Source organism: Megascapheus bottae, chromosome 21, assembly GCF_031878675.1.
Source record: "Megascapheus bottae isolate mThoBot1 chromosome 21, mThoBot2.hap1, whole genome shotgun sequence".
Lineage (NCBI taxonomy): Eukaryota > Metazoa > Chordata > Mammalia > Rodentia > Geomyidae > Megascapheus > Megascapheus bottae.
The window spans coordinates 12,382,524-12,401,558 of NC_143529.1; the positions used below are offsets into that span (position 1 = coordinate 12,382,524).

The 19,035-nt window shown below is 35.5% G+C and overlaps 1 protein-coding gene across 1 annotated transcript in view; it reads left to right on the forward strand.

The window, feature by feature from the left end:
* Positions 1-17,965, forward strand: part of Nbeal1 (neurobeachin like 1) — a 156,265-nt gene extending 138,300 nt beyond the window's left edge. The window contains exons 49-56 of the mRNA XM_090354628.1: positions 840-949; positions 4,200-4,372; positions 6,289-6,383; positions 8,819-8,935; positions 9,313-9,474; positions 10,338-10,486; positions 11,725-11,860; positions 15,203-17,965. Coding sequence (XP_090210754.1) covers positions 840-949; positions 4,200-4,372; positions 6,289-6,383; positions 8,819-8,935; positions 9,313-9,474; positions 10,338-10,486; positions 11,725-11,860; positions 15,203-15,304 — 1,044 coding nt within the window. The 3' untranslated portion in view covers positions 15,305-17,965. The remainder of the gene's footprint in view (positions 1-839; positions 950-4,199; positions 4,373-6,288; positions 6,384-8,818; positions 8,936-9,312; positions 9,475-10,337; positions 10,487-11,724; positions 11,861-15,202) is intronic.
* Positions 17,966-19,035: the final 1,070 nt, after the last annotated feature.

The window sequence follows — 19,035 nt, forward strand, 5'->3', positions numbered from 1 at the left end:
TGAGTAAACTGTTACTTTTATAATCAAGGCAGTTTACCCAGCCTGGGTAGTTCATTGCTGTAATCCAGAAAGCTAAGGATCAGGGTTAGAACCAGAATGGAAGAAAAGTCTGTGGGACTCTTTACCTCCAATTAATCATCAAAAAAGCCGTTAGAAGGACTACTTTGAGCAAAGAAGAGACAGAGAGAGAGAGAGAGACAGACAGACAGAGACAGAGAGAGTGAGAGCACAAGACCCTGAGTTCAAGCCCAAAGGAAGACCCTTTTTCTTTACAATAAGATAAAGCTTTTTTCTATTTGAATTGTTTTATGATTTAGTGAATTTCATTTATAAACTATACTACTCATAGCATTTCCCACAGGATGTTAGCATTTTCTCCTCCTCCTCCTCCTCCTCCTCCTCCTCCTCCTCCTCCTCCTCCCCCACCTCCTCCTCTCCCGCCTCCTCCTCCTCCTCCTCCGCCTCCTCCTCCTCCTCCTCCTCCTCCTCCTCCTCCTCCTCCTCCTCCTCCTCCTCCTCCTCCTCTTCTTTCTCCTCCTCTTCTTCTTCTTTTCGTCAGTTGTGGGGCTTGAACTTTGGGCCTGGGCGCTGTCCCTGAGCTCTTTAGCTCAAGGCTACCACCCTACCCTTGAACCACAGTGCTACTTCCAGTTTTCTTGTGGTTATTTGGGGATAAGAGTCTTACGGTCTTTTGTGCCCAGGCTTGCTTTGAACCTTGATCCTCAGATCTCATCCTCCTGAGTAGTTAGGATTACAGGAGTGAACCACCGTTCCATCTCATTTTATTATTTTTTGCTGCTTTCTTTAATCTTTTATTTAAAGCTCATATACTTTTTCAGATAACAGTGAGTATGAATTATGTTGTTGGAACCCATGGATGGCTGCCTTATGATAGAAACATTTCTAATTATTTCACATTCATCAAGGATCAAACAGTGACAAATCCAAAGTAAGTAAGTGAACATTTAAGACAGAACAGCTACAAAGTATCTGTTGCCAAGAAAAACAACTACACAACTATACCTCTTGTTTGGGGTTTTGTTTGTTTGTTTGGTTGGTTGTTGTTTTCTTTCTTTTTTTTTTTGTCATGGGAGTTCAATTCAGGGTTGAGTACTATCTCTGTGTTTTGCACTCAAGGCCAGTGCCCTAACACTTTGAGCCGCAGCATTATTTCTGTTTTTTTGGTGGTTATTGGGGATAAGAGTCATACAAACTTTCCTGCTCCAGCTGGCTTTGAACTGTGATATTCAGATCTCAGCCTCCTGAGTGGCTATGATTACAAGTGTCTAGCACCTGGTCTATGTTTTGTTTTGTTGGAAGGAAGTGTAGTAGTTTTTGGATTTGAGATCATGACCTATGCTTGCTAGGCAGGCTCTCTACTACTTAAGCCACAACCCCATCTCATGTGCCATTTGGCTTTTGTCTTTGAGGTAAGTTTCACATTTTTGCCTAAGACAGCCTAAGACCACAGACCTTGTATCAGTGTCCTCCCACATATCTCAGAACACAAACCATTACCTGTGTCTGTTTGTTGTGATATGACACTAATTTTTTGTCTAGCTTTGAATTGTGATCCTCCTATCCTCTGCCTTCCAAATAGCTAAACTTATAGGCATGAGTCACTATTTGCAACCATTTCATAATGATGTATTAAGACCCAGCTTTTTTCTTATTTCTTCTGCCCTTTCCCCAGCCTGTTCCCTCTTTTTAAGTTATATCCTCACTTGATACTGGTTTAAATACAAGACTAAATTTCTATAATTATAGTTATGGAAACAATAATTATATTAGGAAAACTAAATATAATAGTAATTTTATTCTACTTTGTTATTTATAAATATGTCCTATGCATTTTATTTGGTGCTTATCTTAGTTATTTTAGAACTTTTTCGTAGGGTAAATTAATTGTACAAAGAAGTTTTACAGTGATTTGTATATATGCTTATAGTGTACTTTGATCAAATCTACCTTATCTTTTTTGCACTGCCCTAACATTCATTATGTTATTTTCATATACACATTATGTACTTTTGATCATATATATATAGCTATATAATATACTTCAGTCCTATATATCATATCATATATATATTGTTGTTGTTGTTGTTGTTGTTGTTGTTCTTGTTGTTGTTGAAGAGATGCTTGTTTTGGTGCTTGAACTCTGGGCCTTAGCCTTTAGCCTATTCTCTTTTTCTCAAAGCTAGTACTCTCCCACTTGAGCCACAGCTTGACTTCCAGCTTTTTGGTGGTTAATTGTAGAGAAGAATCTCACAGCTCAGGCTGGTTTTGAACCACAGTCCTCAGATTTTAGCATCCTGAATAGTTAGAATTGTAGGTGTGAGCTAATGGCACTTGGTTTCATATGTACTTCTTAAGCTATAAAGATTACTTCAGTGATCTTATAGTGATGTTTCGATTATTCTGTGTGCTAGCTTATATTTTTTTCCCAACTTAAATCAAATGCAGTATTGTTTTTTTTTATTGTAATTAGTAAAAGGGTTACATGATATTTGCCAGATAGAAGGTGCATTAATTCACATACATTGATACCCTTTCACATGTCTTGGTACCCATTTCCCTCCCCCCCCCACACCCCCCTCCCGTCTTGGTTTTCCCCCCTTCCCTATCAAATTTCAAATATCCAAATACAAATAAATTCAATATATCAGATAACAAAGAGAGGTACTATACCAATATGAGATAACCAAGGGATAGCAAAGGAGATGAGAGACAACATAGTACATTAAGGACAACAATCATTCATTATATGGCTTTTGTTTCAATATCCTGGAGGTCCTTTCAATTAGCTTCACATTATATGGCCTTATGTATCAAGATTTTGCTCTATTGCAGATCTCTGCTAGTAGAGCCCAAGGTTTCTATTGATTATGACGAATGAGGGAAACCATTGAGCCTAAGTTCCTTTGAGTCTGGCTTACTTCACTTAATATGACTTTTTCTAAGTCTTTCCATTTCCTAACAAATGGGGTGATGTCATTCTTTCAAATTCAGTATTGTTTTAAAGATCATATTGCATCATATATTTGAAAATTATTTAAAATGGTATGATTGTTACCATTTCTTTTATCTTCCTCGTGTGTAACAAACTCCAGAATTTTGGGTGGAAATGATCTTTTCCCTTACTATCTCTTATACAAGTCAGTGTTCCTTATGTTTTGCACAAATGATATTCTAGCAAGTTAATATTAAATAATAAAGTTCTAGAACTAAAGGGTCACAGTAGCTATTCTTTTATTTTTCTTTTTTTGCTAGTCCTGGGGCTTGAACTCAGGGCCTGGGCACTGTCCCTGAGCCTCTCCATGCTTAAGGCTAGCACTCTACCACTTGAATTACAACACCACTTCCAGCTTTTTCTGTGTATGTAGTACTGAGGAATAGAACCCAGGGCTTCATGCATGCTAGGCAAGTACTCTAACAGTAGGCCACACTCCTGGCCCACCTTTATTTTTCTTTACACACATTTCTGTTTTTCTAAAGAACCTTGATTTTCTAAGTTCATAGGTATTTCATTTGGAAGCAGACAAGCCATAGACTTGTGGGTGGAATGGGACACAGTAATTAGAAGACTTATTTTTATCTAATTTATCTTGTATATTACCCTGTATAAGAGATCATTAGTTCTAGATTATTCTTGATTTCCCTCGTCCTATTATATCCTATATTTGCCTTATACTTTGAGGCTGACATATATAGAATTGTAGAAATTGTTTACCAATTTCAACTTCTTTGTTTGGTTTATTGTTTGTTGGTCATGGGTCTTGGACTCTGGACCTGGGTGCTGTCCCTGAGCTCTTCAGCTCAAGGCTACCATCCTACCCCTTGAACCACAGCGCTACTTCCAGTTTTCTATGGTTAATTAGAGATAAGAGTCTCACGTATCCTTTAGTACCCCGTTAGTGCCTGGGCGGCTTTGAACCATGATCCTCAGATGTCAGCCTCCTGAGATTAGCTAGGATAACAGGCATGAGCCACCATGCCCAATTTAATCTCAACTTCTTTATGCTTAACGCTTGAGACTATTGTTGTATATTTTTATTTTTATGAATAATATGAGGGTAATAAGATTAATTTATTTCAAATAGAACTTTGCATATTTTTCTTTATTTTTAGGAAGTAAAAAAAAAGATTAGTATAAGTGACCTTCCTAGGAAATGTCTAATATTTAATTGTATTTACAGAACTCAGCGTAGTATGAGTGGCCCTTTTGCTCCAGGGCTGGACATTACCTCTAAGTTGTTTGTTGTTTCACATGATGGGAAGTTGCTCTTCAGTGCTGGACACTGGGATAATAGTATTCAAGTGATGTCACTTACAAGAGGCAAAATTATCTCACACAACATCAGACATATGGGTAAGCAATAGCATTGCAAAATATTTTTTCTGACTTTTTATTTATATAACTATAGTTAAGTATTATGTGCTCCCTAAAAGAGTGTATAATATATTGGCAGCATATTTAAAGCACCATATAAATTAAATAGTATATAGAAGATGTCAGATGAAACCTTTTTTTTTTTTTTTTTTTTTTTTTGCCAGTCCTGGGCTTGAGCTCAGGGCCTAAGCACTGTCCTTGGACTTTCTTTTTTTTTTTGCCAGTCCTGGGCTTGAGCTCAGGGCCTGAGCACTGTCCTTGGACTTTCTCAAAGCTAGAGCTCTACCACTTGAGCCTCAGCACCACTTCTGGCTTTTTTCTATGTATGTGGTACCGAGGAATTGAACCTGGGTCTTCATGCATGCTAGACCAGCACTTTAACCACTAGGCCAAACTCCTATCTCCCCCCCTTTTTTTTCTTTTTTTTTAATTGACTGAAATGGCCTGGGAATGTGTCTTCGTTGTAGAGTGCACGTAAAAGGCTCTGGATTTGGTTCCTGGTACTACATTTAAAAAATTAGTAAGAAAAATTTGGCTGGGAGCGTAGCCTAGTGGTAGAGTGCTTGCCTAGCATGCACAAAGCCCTGGGTTGAATTCCTCAGTATCACCTATTCCAGAAGTGGTGCTATAGCTCAAGTGGCAGAGTACTCCCTTTGAGAAAATCCAAAGACAATGCCCAGGCTCTGAGTTCAAGTTCCAAGACTGGCAAAAAAGAAAAAAGAAAGAAACAAAGTAAAATTTAAGTTTCAGAAAGTTTGATACTATACATAAAGATTTTAGGACAAAATAAAAATATATCATTATTAAATAATATAATCAACTGCCCTATTATGTATCTAACACTAAAGCATGACACAGTAAAGCTGTTTATGTAGTTTAACTTATACAGCTTGTGGAATAAAACACAGAGTAGTTTTGCTGGGCACGATGGCTCATCCCTGTAATCCTAGCTACTCAGGAGGTTGAGATCTGAGGATTTCAGTTTAAAGCTAGCTCAGGCACTAAAAAGTCTGTGAGACTCTTATCTCCAATTAATCACCAAAAAACTATAATTGGGGCTGTGCTTCAAGGGATAGGGCCGTGGCTTTGAGCTGAAGAACTCAGAGGCAGCACCCAAGACCAGAGTTCAAGTCCCACGACTAACCAAAACAAAATAAAACAAAAAAAACCATAGAGTCATTTTTGGTTGTTGTTTTATTTTTGTTCCTCAGTTGTGGGGCTTGAACTTAGGGGCCTGAGTGCTGTCCCTGAGCTCTTCTGCTCAAGGCTAGTGCTCTAGAGATAAAAATCTCAGATTTTCCTGTCTGGGCTGGTGTAGAACTGTGATCCTCAGGTCTAGGCCTCCTGAGTAGCCAGGATTATACCATGAGCCATAGTTTTTGTTGTTGTTGTTTATTTTTTTTCCTAATAAACCTATTAGAGAACAGATAGGAAGTTTACTGCTAATTCTATACCATTGATTTCCTAAGATGTCAATTAATTTAGCTGTTTACAGTTGAGAAAAAAAATTATGTTGTAAATTTACAAATAATAATAATAAATGTACTGTTTAATAAGAGCACATATTCAATAGGATTGTAATGTCTAATGTGAGGAGAGGGTAACTAGGATTAGGGAGCAAAGAAATGTATCAAAATTACCTTAGCTCTATTTCAAACTATATGATATCCCCCAAAGACTCCATTTATATATCACTCTCAAAGAGAATTGTCTCAAAGAAAGCTCTGCTAGGTCCTTTCAGTTCTACTTCTTTCCTTGATCATTCCATACAGTGTTTTCCCAATGTCATTCTTATTAGAATAATTAACAGTCTGAAAATAAATGCAAATTTCCCTTGAAGTTCTGTTGCAGCACAATCAAGCCATTTTGTTTCATTTTATTCCTTTTTCTTATAGATATTGTGACTTGCTTAGCTACAGATCACTGTGGAATACATTTGATTTCCGGTTCCAGAGATACTACATGTATGATATGGCAAATAGTAAATCAGGTAGTCACACATTAAAATGTTCTTAATTTATATCAGAGACTAAGAGGAGACTAAGATGACTTTTGAAAGAGTAATTAATTTTTCCCTGGCTATGAGCTCCTTTGCCTTCTTTTTTTTTTTTTTTTTTTTTTGCCAGTCCTGGGCTTGGGCTCAGGGCCTGAGCACTGTCCCTGGATTTTCTCAAGGCTAGAGCTCTACCACTTGAGCCACAGCACCACTTCTGGCTTTTTGCTATGTATGTGGCACCGAGGAATCAAACTTGGGTCTTCGTGCATGCTAGGCAAGCACTCTATCACTAGGCCAAACTCCAGGCCCTCCTTTGCCTTCTTTTATCAGTATTTTGTCCTATCTTGATCAATACTATTTTTCTAGGTTTATTTTCTGATTCATTGTCTTATACTCTATTATTTTCCAAAAATTTCTCCTTTTTAACTTCTAGGAAAATAGTAACTTTTTTCTTACAGCATAATATTTCTATGGGTCTTTCTGGTGATAGTAGCAGAAATCACAAATTTATAATTTTCATCAATCTTTCATTGCCTTTTGTAATGATATTAGGTCAGGATGAGACTTTTGAAATGGCTTCTATGTTTTCTACCTTTCTTTAATAGACTTTATCTCACTCAAGATTTATTAAATTTTTTCTGCTTTTTATACTAGCTTTTATTTTACAATGTTTAATTTATTATTTTTTATTTTACATTTTAAGACTTTATTTCTGGATAGAAAGCAAATCATCTTATCCTATGAACTATATCTTTTTTCGGGACTCCTATTCTTTGACATTTACCTCCCTTTCTATGAATTATCAATGTTTTCATAGACAAATTCCTACCTCACTGTATCTATATTCTGTAAGCTTATCTCACCTATTCTCATACGAATAGTATTCTTCCTTATGATCCTTAAAAATAATTTAGCAAAATTCTCCTTCAAAAAACCTTAAGGGGCCTGGAGTTTGGCCTAGTGGTAGAGAGCTTGCCTAGCATCCATGAAGACCTGGGTTGGATTCCTTGGTAACCACAAACATAGAAAAAAGCTGGAAGTGGCACTGAGGCTCAAGTGATACGACAGTGCTCAGGCCCTAAGCTCAAGCCCAGGACTGGCAAACAAAACAAAAGAAAAAACCTTAATGCTTGCCTTACTAAAATCATATTTATCTAGGTATGGTGGTACATTTCTGTAACCTTAGCACTTGGGAAACTGAGGCCAGCCTGGGCAACATAATGAGACCTGTCTCAGAAGAAATTATTTAATTTTTATTCATTTGAAATGGATGTTTTTATTAATCATATCCAAAAATATAAAAAGTATTCTCATATTTGTTTTAGGTTCCTAAATAATTTTGGATAAAAGAAAAAATAATTGGTGGTACTAGGTTTAGCTATTTTATTTACTTTTGTAGCCCTTGCAACAGCTGCAGTACCTGCAGCACACTGATATGCTTGCTAAGCTGGCCCTTTGCTAGCCTTCATTTACTTCTATATTACCATATTGGTATTCCTATTTTAATTTTTTTTTTGCCAATCCTGGGGCTTGAACTCAGGACCTGAGCTCTGTCCTTGGGCTTTCTTGAGGCTAGAACTCTCCTGATTGAGCCACTTCTGGCTTTTTCTATGTACATGGAATCGAACCGGGGTCTTCATGCATGCTAGGTAATCAATCACTCTACCAGTAGGCCAAACTCCCAGCCCCATCCTACTTTAATTTTTTAAAAATCATTTTCATTTCCAATAATTATTATTGTAAAAGGAGTATTATAATTTTCTTGTTTTTTAATGGGTATTTTATATTTAAGTCACTTTCCATAAAACTCCTAATTCAATTTTTTCATTTTAATAAAATTTCAAACTTAGAGAAAGATTGCAAAAATAGTACATTTTGGGCTGTTTGTCTTAACGTTCTCTAAGTATCTCCCTCCAATATTATTTCTTTTCATCTGTTGAAGAGTTAGGGTTACCACCTTCCTTTACCCCCAAACCATTCCTTGTATATGTATTAAGATGAAAGATATTCTGATACATAACCAAACGTAATTACCAATCTGAGTACTTAATGTTAGCATAGTTTTGTTATCTTCCCCACAGTTTATGGTCTGATTTGTCAGTATTACCAGTTATGTCATCTGTAAGCTCACTTATTTGAGTTAAAAAAAATGGTTTAATCTTGAATCATCCTTGAACCATTCCTGTAATAAAACCATCTATTATTGTACATAGTGTGATTACTATTACACTTTGGTAGTACTTTACTAGTACTTCAGTTTTTTTTCTCTTTTGGTTAATGAAATGCTTTATCTTGACATACTGTGAACTATTTTTATGATTATAACTACTTGCAATATTACTTTGTTTCTAGAATGTTAAAGTGCAGTATAAATATTGTTACAAGAATTAAAAAGAACATCAAGAAAATCCTTTTCTTTTTAAAATTAGGGAGGCACTCCTGTGGGCTTAACATCTAAACCTCTTCAGATTTTATATGGACACACTGATGAAGTATTAAGTGTGGGCATCAGCACAGAACTAGACATGGCAGTGTCAGGATCAAGGGTAAGATTTCACCTGTAAGAAATGGTAATTACTTTTTTCATAAATGTAGTAACAAGGTTTATATCTAAATGTTTGCCTTGGAAATGATAATAGAAATTTTATTGCATGTTTGTTTTAGACATATGCAAAAGTAGAGTAATACAAAAAAAAAAAAGCCAGAAACCTTACAGTCATGATTGGGGAATTTTATTGGCTTTACTAGTTACGGGAGTAGGTAATCTGTAAGTTAAAACATAGCTTTAGTTTCAATTTTTTTCTCTTAAGATTTTTATGTATTTGGTGAAAAAATAAATTTCTCCATTTCTTTTCCACATTTAAAAAATCTTACCACTCTCTCCTTTTTGTTGTTTTTCATTTCCCAAATTTCCTGTGTGTAGGATGGCACTGTGATTATACATACCATTCAGAAAGGTCAGTACATGAGGACTTTACGACCACCTTGTGAGAGTTCTCTGTTCCTGACCATTCCCAATTTGGCTTTATCTTGGGAAGGACATATTGTTATCTACTCCAGCATTGAAGAAAAGACCACTCTCAAGGTAAAACACTGGAATACAGTAGGTATAGACTATCTAATAGAATGGCTTTCTCTCCACACATTTTATATGAGGCAGTTGAGTAAGGAAAGAACATAGTTTAAAAAAGGTGCTTGTTCCTTTCATCAATCAGTTGTTAATTCCTTACCATTAAAGTTCTACCATAATTTTTTTCCTTTTATTTGGATTTTATTTTAGCCTTTTAATTTCTGGTTTGTGTAGGACTTGATAAGTTTAAGTGGAAATGATAGTTAACATTAATTCTTTTTGTACAGGCAAGATAGACATAAATAAGCCCTGAAGTTAATAAGTTTATCTCCTTTCAGTAATAAAATTTCTTTAGCATCAAAAAAAAAAAATCTGGATACTGTCTTTTTGAGCTTTTTTCTCATGGCTAGTGCTGTCACAGCTCCACTTTTGGCTTTTTGGCAGTAAGTTGGAGATAAAGAGTCCCATGACTTTCCTGTCTGGGGTGCCTTTGAAAGTCTAGTGCTAGTGGCTTGTACCTGTAATCTTAGCTACTTAAGAGGTTGAAATCTGAGGATCTTGAGCAAAAAGCCAAGTGAGAGTGAAAGGCCCTGAATTCAAACCCCGATTCCGGCATACACTCATGCACATAGATACACACACACACGCAGAATGTAGAGTATTTTTGGACTGAAGAAGATTTTAATTCTTTGAGGGGGTTAGATTTATCTTGAAGGTATGATTTGAAGTCGCATTTACGTTGTCTATGCATTTTCTTTTTAAATACAGCCATACTTTTACTACAAAGTTTTAATCATTTGTTGTAGTCATAGCTTTAGCTATCCATATAAAAGCTCAGCTTTTGAGATCCTTACATTTTTCTTTACAACTCTTTTCAGGATAAAAATGCACTGCACTTGTTTTCAATAAATGGCAAATATTTAGGGTCTCAAGACCTGAAGGAACAGATATCAGATATATGCGTAATTGGAGAACATATTGTCACAGGCAGCTTACAAGGGCTCCTATCGATAAGAGATCTCTACAGGTAAGTAATAAGAATGACTGAAGTATCACTTTAAAAGACAGAAAGTATGTATATAGAGATTCCCTTCTTGAACACTTGCTTGTTAAACTTATTTGAAATATGATGTAAAAATCAATGTTAATGAATCCTTTACAAAAAAAGTAACAACACTTACATCCTAGAATGGAAATAAATGGCCTAAATTAGATTTTATAATTTATTGAAAATAGTGCCTCTTTTTATAATTATGAAAAGAATAATTTTTATAAATTAAAGGGTTTTTGAACTATGGTGAGACAAACTAAAATGGGTTGAGTTTGACCAAGGTACATTTTATGTACCTTTGTCATATTTGTGGACATGTCAAAGTGAAACCCCCTTGTACAGCTAATTATTTTTGAGAAATAAAATTGAAAGTTTGTAGTTTTAGTTATAAGGACAGAGTTTTAAAGACACAAAAGATTGCTGGGGATCAGAATAGTCAAATCTTGTTATGACTGGTGGGAATTGAAATAGAAGTAGAGAGCTATTTTATAGAGATGAACTTAGGCCATATACAAGAAATAATATCACCAGTTATGGTGACTATGGAGGCTGGGGCAGAAGGATTATCATAGGAAGACTACATAAAGTGTTCCAAAGTGGACTGTGCTACATACCAAGACCCTATCTCAAAAAACCAACACAAAGTAAAGAGAGAGAAACAGAGAATGGGATGAAAGGGGGTAGAGAAAAGGGAAGAAAAGAGGGTGGAAATAAAAGGCAGGAGAGAGGGAATATGGTGTGTACTCTGGCAACACAAGGCTAGAACAAATGCCCATTGAGAATCCAAGGGCCAGGGAATAATGACTGGTGCAATAATTTTATTTTGACCTGTTTTAGGAAGAACTATGAAGACTAGAATCTAGTTGATATCTGTATGGAATCACACCTTTTTTTCCCCCTCTTCCTTTGTCTTATGTTTTATCTAATCCCACAGAAGCAGAAAAGATATTTTCCTCAGACAGATAATGAATAAAAGAAAGTGCAGTAATAAAATAGATTAGAAAATTGAAAAGAAAAAGTACAACTCTCAGGAGTAAGGAAAATAATTTTTTATATTGGGTTGATGACTTTTTTTAAGATTTGAAACTAAGTTCTCATATCTGTAAAACTGGAATGTAGTACAAGTTGATCACAAAGTTAACTTTCATGTATAGAATTCTGTGAGTCCATTCTATAGGTATGTAATTATATCTTCTTTTTAATTTCTCTTCTAGCTTGAATCTCAGTGTCACTCCATTAGCCATGCGATTGCCTATCCATTGTGTTGGTGTAACCAAAGAATACAGCCATATTCTTGTAGGTTTAGAAGATGGAAAATTGATTGTAGTGGGTGTTGGCAAGCCATCTGAGGTAAAACCTAGTATCCTAGATGTTATTTCCAGTACCATTGGTGGTTCCCTTGGTTCTGCTTCCTTCTATTTGTCTCCAAGGTCTCCATTATGGATGAACAAGTTAAAAAGCAAATTTAACTCTTCCACAGGCAGTAAATGAAAACAGAGGGTAAAGTTGTTATTCAAGAGTGACATTTTTATTATGATATAATTGAAGGCATGCATTTGGAAATTTTTGTGTACCACTTGGTATGAATGAGAAAATACTTGTATTCCTTATTTACAATGAAGATCAATAAATGGAATCTTTGTATATAAAATCCTTTATAAAATATGAAATACAGGTTCAAACATGAAAGTAATCTTTATCAAATATAGAGCATGACTAAATGTCTTTCTGTAAAAACATTTTTATTTAGAACTATAAACCCCTCTATATCAATGTGCTGCTTCTTAGTTTATTCTAACTGTAAATTTACTTGTGATTGGTTCATCAATAACTGAGTATCTAGATATCATAAATTTAATTCTTGCTCCTTCAAAAATTTCAAGCAACCTAGTGGTTCTCTCAAGAAATGTATTATATACACCTATATTAATCAGTATTAATGTTGGGGAGTTAACAATTGGCCCTTTCTGAGAAATCTCACTATGGCATCTTTGTAGGTTTTTTTTTTTTTTTTTTTTTTTCTAGTCCTGGGGTTTGAACTCCAGGCCTGAGCACTACTCTTTGGCTTTCTCGGCTAGAGCTCTACCACTTGAGCCACAGTACCACTTCCAGCTTTTTCTATGTATGTGGTACTGAGAAATCAAACCTAGGTCTTCATGCCTGCTAGGCAAGCACTCTACCAGTATGCCAAACTCCCAGCCCTGTATAAAGCAGAAGAGACATCACATTTTGACTGGTTGTAGAGCAGAAGGACTCTATAAATATTTTTTATTTTGTTTTATAAAAATTTAAAGTTTTTATTATACAAGATTTAAGTCATTTTATTTTTATTATTGTTTAAACAGTACTAGTGATTCAACACAGGGCCTTGACTCTTATAGGCAAGTGCTTAACTACTTAAGTCCCATACTCCAGCCCTTTCCTTTTTGTTTGTTTGTTTTTAGATAAAGTGGTAAGCTAACTGTGCTCAGTCTAGCCCTGAAACAATATCCTCCTTTTTTCTACCTCCTGAATAGCTGGGACCACAAGCTTGTCTTGAAGTAGTATCTGGCTAACTTTTGCCCTGATCCCTTGACCCACAGTCCTCTTGTCACTCCTTCCTAAGTAGCTGAAATTACAGGCATTCACTACTACATCAGGTCCCATATAATTTTTTTTTTCAGGATGATGTCTTTTAATTATAAAGTGACTACAAAATTTAGTTTCGGATGTAACCTTCCTAAATTACGTGAGCAACTCTGTATTTCAGTATTTCAATTATATTTAAAATATGTTAGCCGGTTACTGGTGGCTCATACCATTAATCCTAGCTACTAAAGAGGCTAGAGGCTGAGTTCTGAGGACTGCAGTGTAAAATCAAGCAGAAAGTCCATGAGACTCTTATCTCCAATTAACCACTAATATGTTATAAGTAAAGCTGTGGCTCAAGTTGTAAAGCACTATCTTTGAAGGGGAAAAGAATAAAGCTCAGGGAAAACACACAGGACCAGCACATATGCACCCTCTTCCCAAATATATATTAGATAGATAGATAGACAGACAGATGGATACATACATACATACATACATACATACATACATACATACAAGGCTTTTATTTAAGATTGAGTTTCTTATTATACTTTCTTTTTTCTTTTTCTTTTTTTGCCAGTCCTGGAACTTGAACTCATGGGCTAGGCCCTATCCTTGATCTTCTTTTCACTCTACAACTTGAGCCATAGCGCCACTTCCAGCCTTTTCTGTTTATGTGGTACTGAGGAATTGAACCCAGGGCTTCATACATGCTAGGCAAGCACTACCACTAAGCCATATTCCCAATCTCCTTTTAATACATTTTCTGTTGAGTACCATTCCAATTATGCTCAGAATTTGAGTTCCTTTGGATTATGTTTGTAATCCTAGCTGCCTGGGAGACTGAAATTAGAAGAACTGAGAGGTCCACAGGATGTCTTCAGTCCCTATATGGCATACCTGTCATCCCAGGTATGATAGAAGGCTAAAATAGGTGAATCATGGTCCAGGCACATCCAGGTAGGAAGTAAGGCCCTGCCTCAAATATAAGGAACACAAAAAATCTCCAGCCCTTTTTTGGCTTGGTGGTATACCACCTACACAAACAGACAAGCCAAAAAACTGCCAAAACTTTATTTTTGGAGCATGTTTCATTTTTTTTTAATGATTTTACCTTTTTAAGTTTATGGTTTACATTTGCATATACTGCCGATTAAAGTTTATCAGTTTTTTCTTTCTTTTTTGTGTGTCTACCAATATTAGGACCTCACAATCTCACTCATTCTTCTGCATACATGGCTAGTACTCTGCCAGTTAAGTAATACCTCTAGTTCTGTCTTTTTGCTGGTTAACTGACAATAAGAGCAGTTTTTCTGCTGAGGCTGGCTCTGAATTTCCATCCTCAGATCTCAGCCTCCTGAGTAGCTAGGATTATAGGCTTGGGCCACAGGTGCCTAGCATTAAACCACTTTTAAACACCATTAAACATTTTTTAATTCATGTATCAAATTTTTTTTTATTAGAAGCTGGACACAGTGGCCCACACCTGTAATCCTAGCTATTCAGGGAGGCTGAGATCTGAGAATCTCAGTTCAAAGCCAGCCCAGGCACTAAAGACAGAGAGACTCTTATCTCCAATGAACCACTAGAAAACCAAAAGTAGTGCTGTGGCTTAAGAGGTAGAGTGGTAGCTTTGAGCTGAAGAGTTCTGGGACAATGCCCAGGCCCAGGGGTAAGGCGGTAACCTTGAGCTGAGGAGCTTAGGGACAGGGCCCAGGCCCAGAGTTCAAGCCCCAGGACCAATAACAACAACAAAAATGGTTTTAGATTACATTGTATCCTTTTCATTATTGCTCAGTATTAGTTTCAGCATGATTAGTATTACAGATACCAGAAAAGAAAGTCTTGAAGTATTATTTGAGAAGCTTATTTTTAATGATACATATTTTTGTTAAATAAGTCATGTAATTTTGACATAACTGGACTATTTCATTTTTAAATTTACAGATTTATATTAGACTTTTCTTAACTAAAAAAATCAAGACTATTAATCAGAATCTTCAGAACATTAATGGTTTTGTTAAATTTATTCTGCATTCTATATAATCAGTATCTTATAGATTAATCTAGCCTTTCATTTCTTAATATCTGTTCTCTCTTTCTCTGTATTACTTTAAACAGATGCGTTCGGGTCAGCTTTCTCGAAAATTTTGGGGATCTAGTAAGCGACTCAGCCAGATTTCAGCTGGAGAAACAGAATATAATACTCAAGATTCCAAGTGATCACTTTTCCTTTCTACCATAATGAATAACTGAATCTTGATTTTTTTACTGCTTTGAAATCTTAACCACATCTCTCCACTGTCCAAAAGCCTCAAGGCTTTTATACCTAAAAAAGTACTTTAGCGATTGCTATAATTTGGTATGGTGTGCTTAGGTTGTATTATGACTGACATTTAAAGTGTGTAGTTAACATGGAATCCAGGCTTATTAACTAACTCTTCGTGTATACTGAATTGAATTTGAGAAAATATACTTGATTTAGTTCAACGACTCATTTCTAAAGATCATTAAATACATTTTTTAAAGCTTCCAAAATGAAGAAATCATGTTCAATTCATTAAATTTTAAAAGGAAGGCATTTCTATTACAATGGTATAGATAATGTGACAGTTGAGAGATGTGGTTTTTCAGTCCTTCTTTAGTTAATCATTTTCCTATTTACTACTGCTGATTAGAGGTAATAAATTTTAAGGTACTGTTGTATGTACGCTTGGATTTTCAAAAGTTCTGTTTTTGTGTAGTGAGATTAAAATCAGAGTATTGAAACTGGCATGTTCATCCCAACTACTATTTGACATACTAGTAATGAAAATTTGTTGTTGTATTATCATTAGCAAAAGTTGGGTAGGAAAAAGGGAAACTAGAGATGCATTTCACAGATAAAGTTTCTTAATAATATATTTAAGCAAAAATGCCAATTGTGATTTTGACAGTATGTCTTTTAAGTAGCATATGTAGTACAATGTATATTTGAGAAATTCAAATTATCTTTGTTTTTTCTAATAATCTACTCTATGTTTTGCTCTAATAATTAGAAGAATTGGAATTAGTAATAATATATAGACAGGCTACTTTTATATGTTGAACACATTTTCAGGAAACAGTAATTTCAGAGCTCCCTTAAAGTCATCTGTGAACAACAGCAAAAGACTTTAAAGTTTTTTTTTCTATTATTGTGTGTGAGTGTGCTAGTACTGGGGCTTGATCTCAGGCTTCATCCTTTCTTGTTTGTTTTCTTGTTTTGCCAGTCCAGGGCCTGAACTCAGGGCCTGAGCACTATCCTTGGACACTTTTTGCTCAAGGGTAGCACTCTGCCACTTGAGACACAGTGCCACTTCTGGCTTTTTCTGTGTATATGGTATTGAGGGATCAACCCCAGAGCTTCGTGCATACTAGAGAAGTACTTTACCACTAGGCTATACTCCTGGCCTGGGCCTCATGCTTTTGCTTGACTTTTTACTCTACTTGCACTCTACTTGGGCCTTTTGCTGGGTAATTGGTGATCAGAGTCTAAAAGACTTTTCTGCCCATGCTGGCTTTGGACCATGATTCTTAGATTCCTCTACGTGAGTAGGATTACACAATAATAGCATCTTAAAATAATTCTCTCTTATTCTACAAAGCATGGATTTCCATATATAATTGTCTTTCCAATTAAATCTTGGAGAAGAACTTTTCTCTTTATATTTCTTTCTCTAATGAACTTCACTTTATTTTTAAATTTTGCAAGAAATAAAGTATTGTTTAAAGAAACTTTTTTTTTGGGGGGGGGGGTCAGTTGTGGGCTTGAACTCTGGACTTGGGTGTTGTCCCTGAGCTCTTCAGCTCAAGGCTACCACCCTACCTCTTGAGCCACAGTGTTACTTCTTTGGTAAACTTTTTAATATTTTGATTTGTTTTTCAGTCAGGAGTACTGAACAGTTATAGAAAAAAAACAGTTATACACTCATTTTATTTCTAATAAATTAAAATCCTCTGTTTTATTTAGGAAAAAATAGCTATGAAATCAACTGGTACAAAAATAGAATATGTGGGGCTGGGAGTTTAGCCTAGTGGTAGAGTGCTTGCCTAGCATGCACGAAGACCCAGGTTCGATTCCTCGGTACCACATACATAGAAAAAAATCCAGAAATGGTGCTGAGGCTCAAGTGGTAGAGCTCTGACCTTGAGAAAGTCCAAGGACAGTGCTCAGGCCCTGAGCTCAAGCCCATGACTGGCAAAAAAAAAAAATAGAATATGTAAATGTGAAGATTTCTTTCTCTGGATACTTCTGGAATTTTTAATTCCTAAATTTTGTCCATTAAAATAAGCAAATATAAATATAATTTGCTCATTTAAATATTATAAGTCTACTGAATTAAAAATCACTGCATACATTTTCGGTAATTGTGCTATATTTAGATGTTATCCATAGAAACAATTTCTACGTTCTATAGTGTTAGAAATTAACGTGTCTTTAAAATGGAATAACAGCCAGGTATATTAGTTGATGAATGTAAGAAGTCAGCTTGGTTAATATAAAGTTGTTTTTTTTTTTTTTTTCCAGAACTTTACATCCGAGGATAGGTGAAACAAAAACTTGAGCATCTTTATGATGAGGGAAATTTATACTAAGACAATGCTTTTACTTTAGGAAAGTGAGATAAAGTAGTAAAACATATAATAACTATGATCACTTAGAGAATAAAAAAAGTTGTATATAAAGTTTTGTAACCCTCCTCAATCAGTAATTTGTAGTTACTTAGATAAAATTGGAAAAGAAAAGGAAAAAATAGATGATGACATGATAATCAGAAAAGTGTAAAAATTAAGATTGGCCTGTTTATAAAGTGTTTGGTTCATCCTGTAAAACTCATGTTAGCTATGAAGCTTCAATGCATTTCTTTTTTTTTTTTTTTTTTTTTTTTTTGCCAGTCCTGGGCTTGAGCTCAGGGCCTGAGCACTGTCCTTGGACTTTCTCAAGGCTAGAGCTCTACCACTTGAGCCTCAGCACCACTTCCGGCTTTTTTCTATGTATGTGGTCCCGAGGAATCGAACCCGGGTCTTCATGCATGCTAGGCAAGCACTTTAACCACTAGGCCAAACTCCCGGCCCTCAATGCATTTCTTTTAATCACAGTGTATCCTTTATTAAAAGAAAAATGCCAAGCATTCATTTTGTCTAAAGCATGGGACATAAACAGGCTTTACTTTTTCTCTATTTTTAGGATATATCAAAATTGTTCCTCAAAAATTAATAATAATGAGGGCTGGGAGTGTGGCCTAGTAGTAGAGTTCTTGCTAGCATGCATGAAGCCCTGGGTTCAATTTCTTGGTATCACATACACAGAAAAAGCCAGAAGTGGCAGAACCCTAGCTTTGAGCAAGAAATGTCCAAGAACAATGCCTGGGCTCTGAGTTCAAGCCCCAGGACTGGCAAAATAATAGTGATAATAATAATAATAATAATAATAATAATAATAATAATAATAGTGATGACAGGTTAAGTGCTGGTGGCTCACACCTGTAGTCCTAGCTATTAGAAGGCTAAGATCTGAGGATTGTAGTTCAGAGCCAGCTGAGGCAGGAAAGTCCATGAGACACTTTATCTCCACTAAACTACTCAGAAAAAGTTTTTAAATTTTGCAAGAAATAAAGTATTCTGTTTAGGGAAACTTTTAGGGAAGTGGTTCAAATGGTAGAGCATAGCCTTGAGCACAAAGAGGCTTAGGGATAGCACATAGAGCTTGAGTTCAAGCTCCAGGACCAGCTCATAATAATAATAGTAATAATAATAATAAATGCTTTCTGCTTCTGAAAGAAATATGTGTTCAGATTTAAAATTTAAATTTAAAATTTAAATCTGAAGACTAAATCTTAAGACTTTTTTACATTTTAGTTGAATAAAAGTTCACAAGAATATAATCTTGGCTACAAGATTTTTTTTAATTTAATAATGATAGAGACATAGCA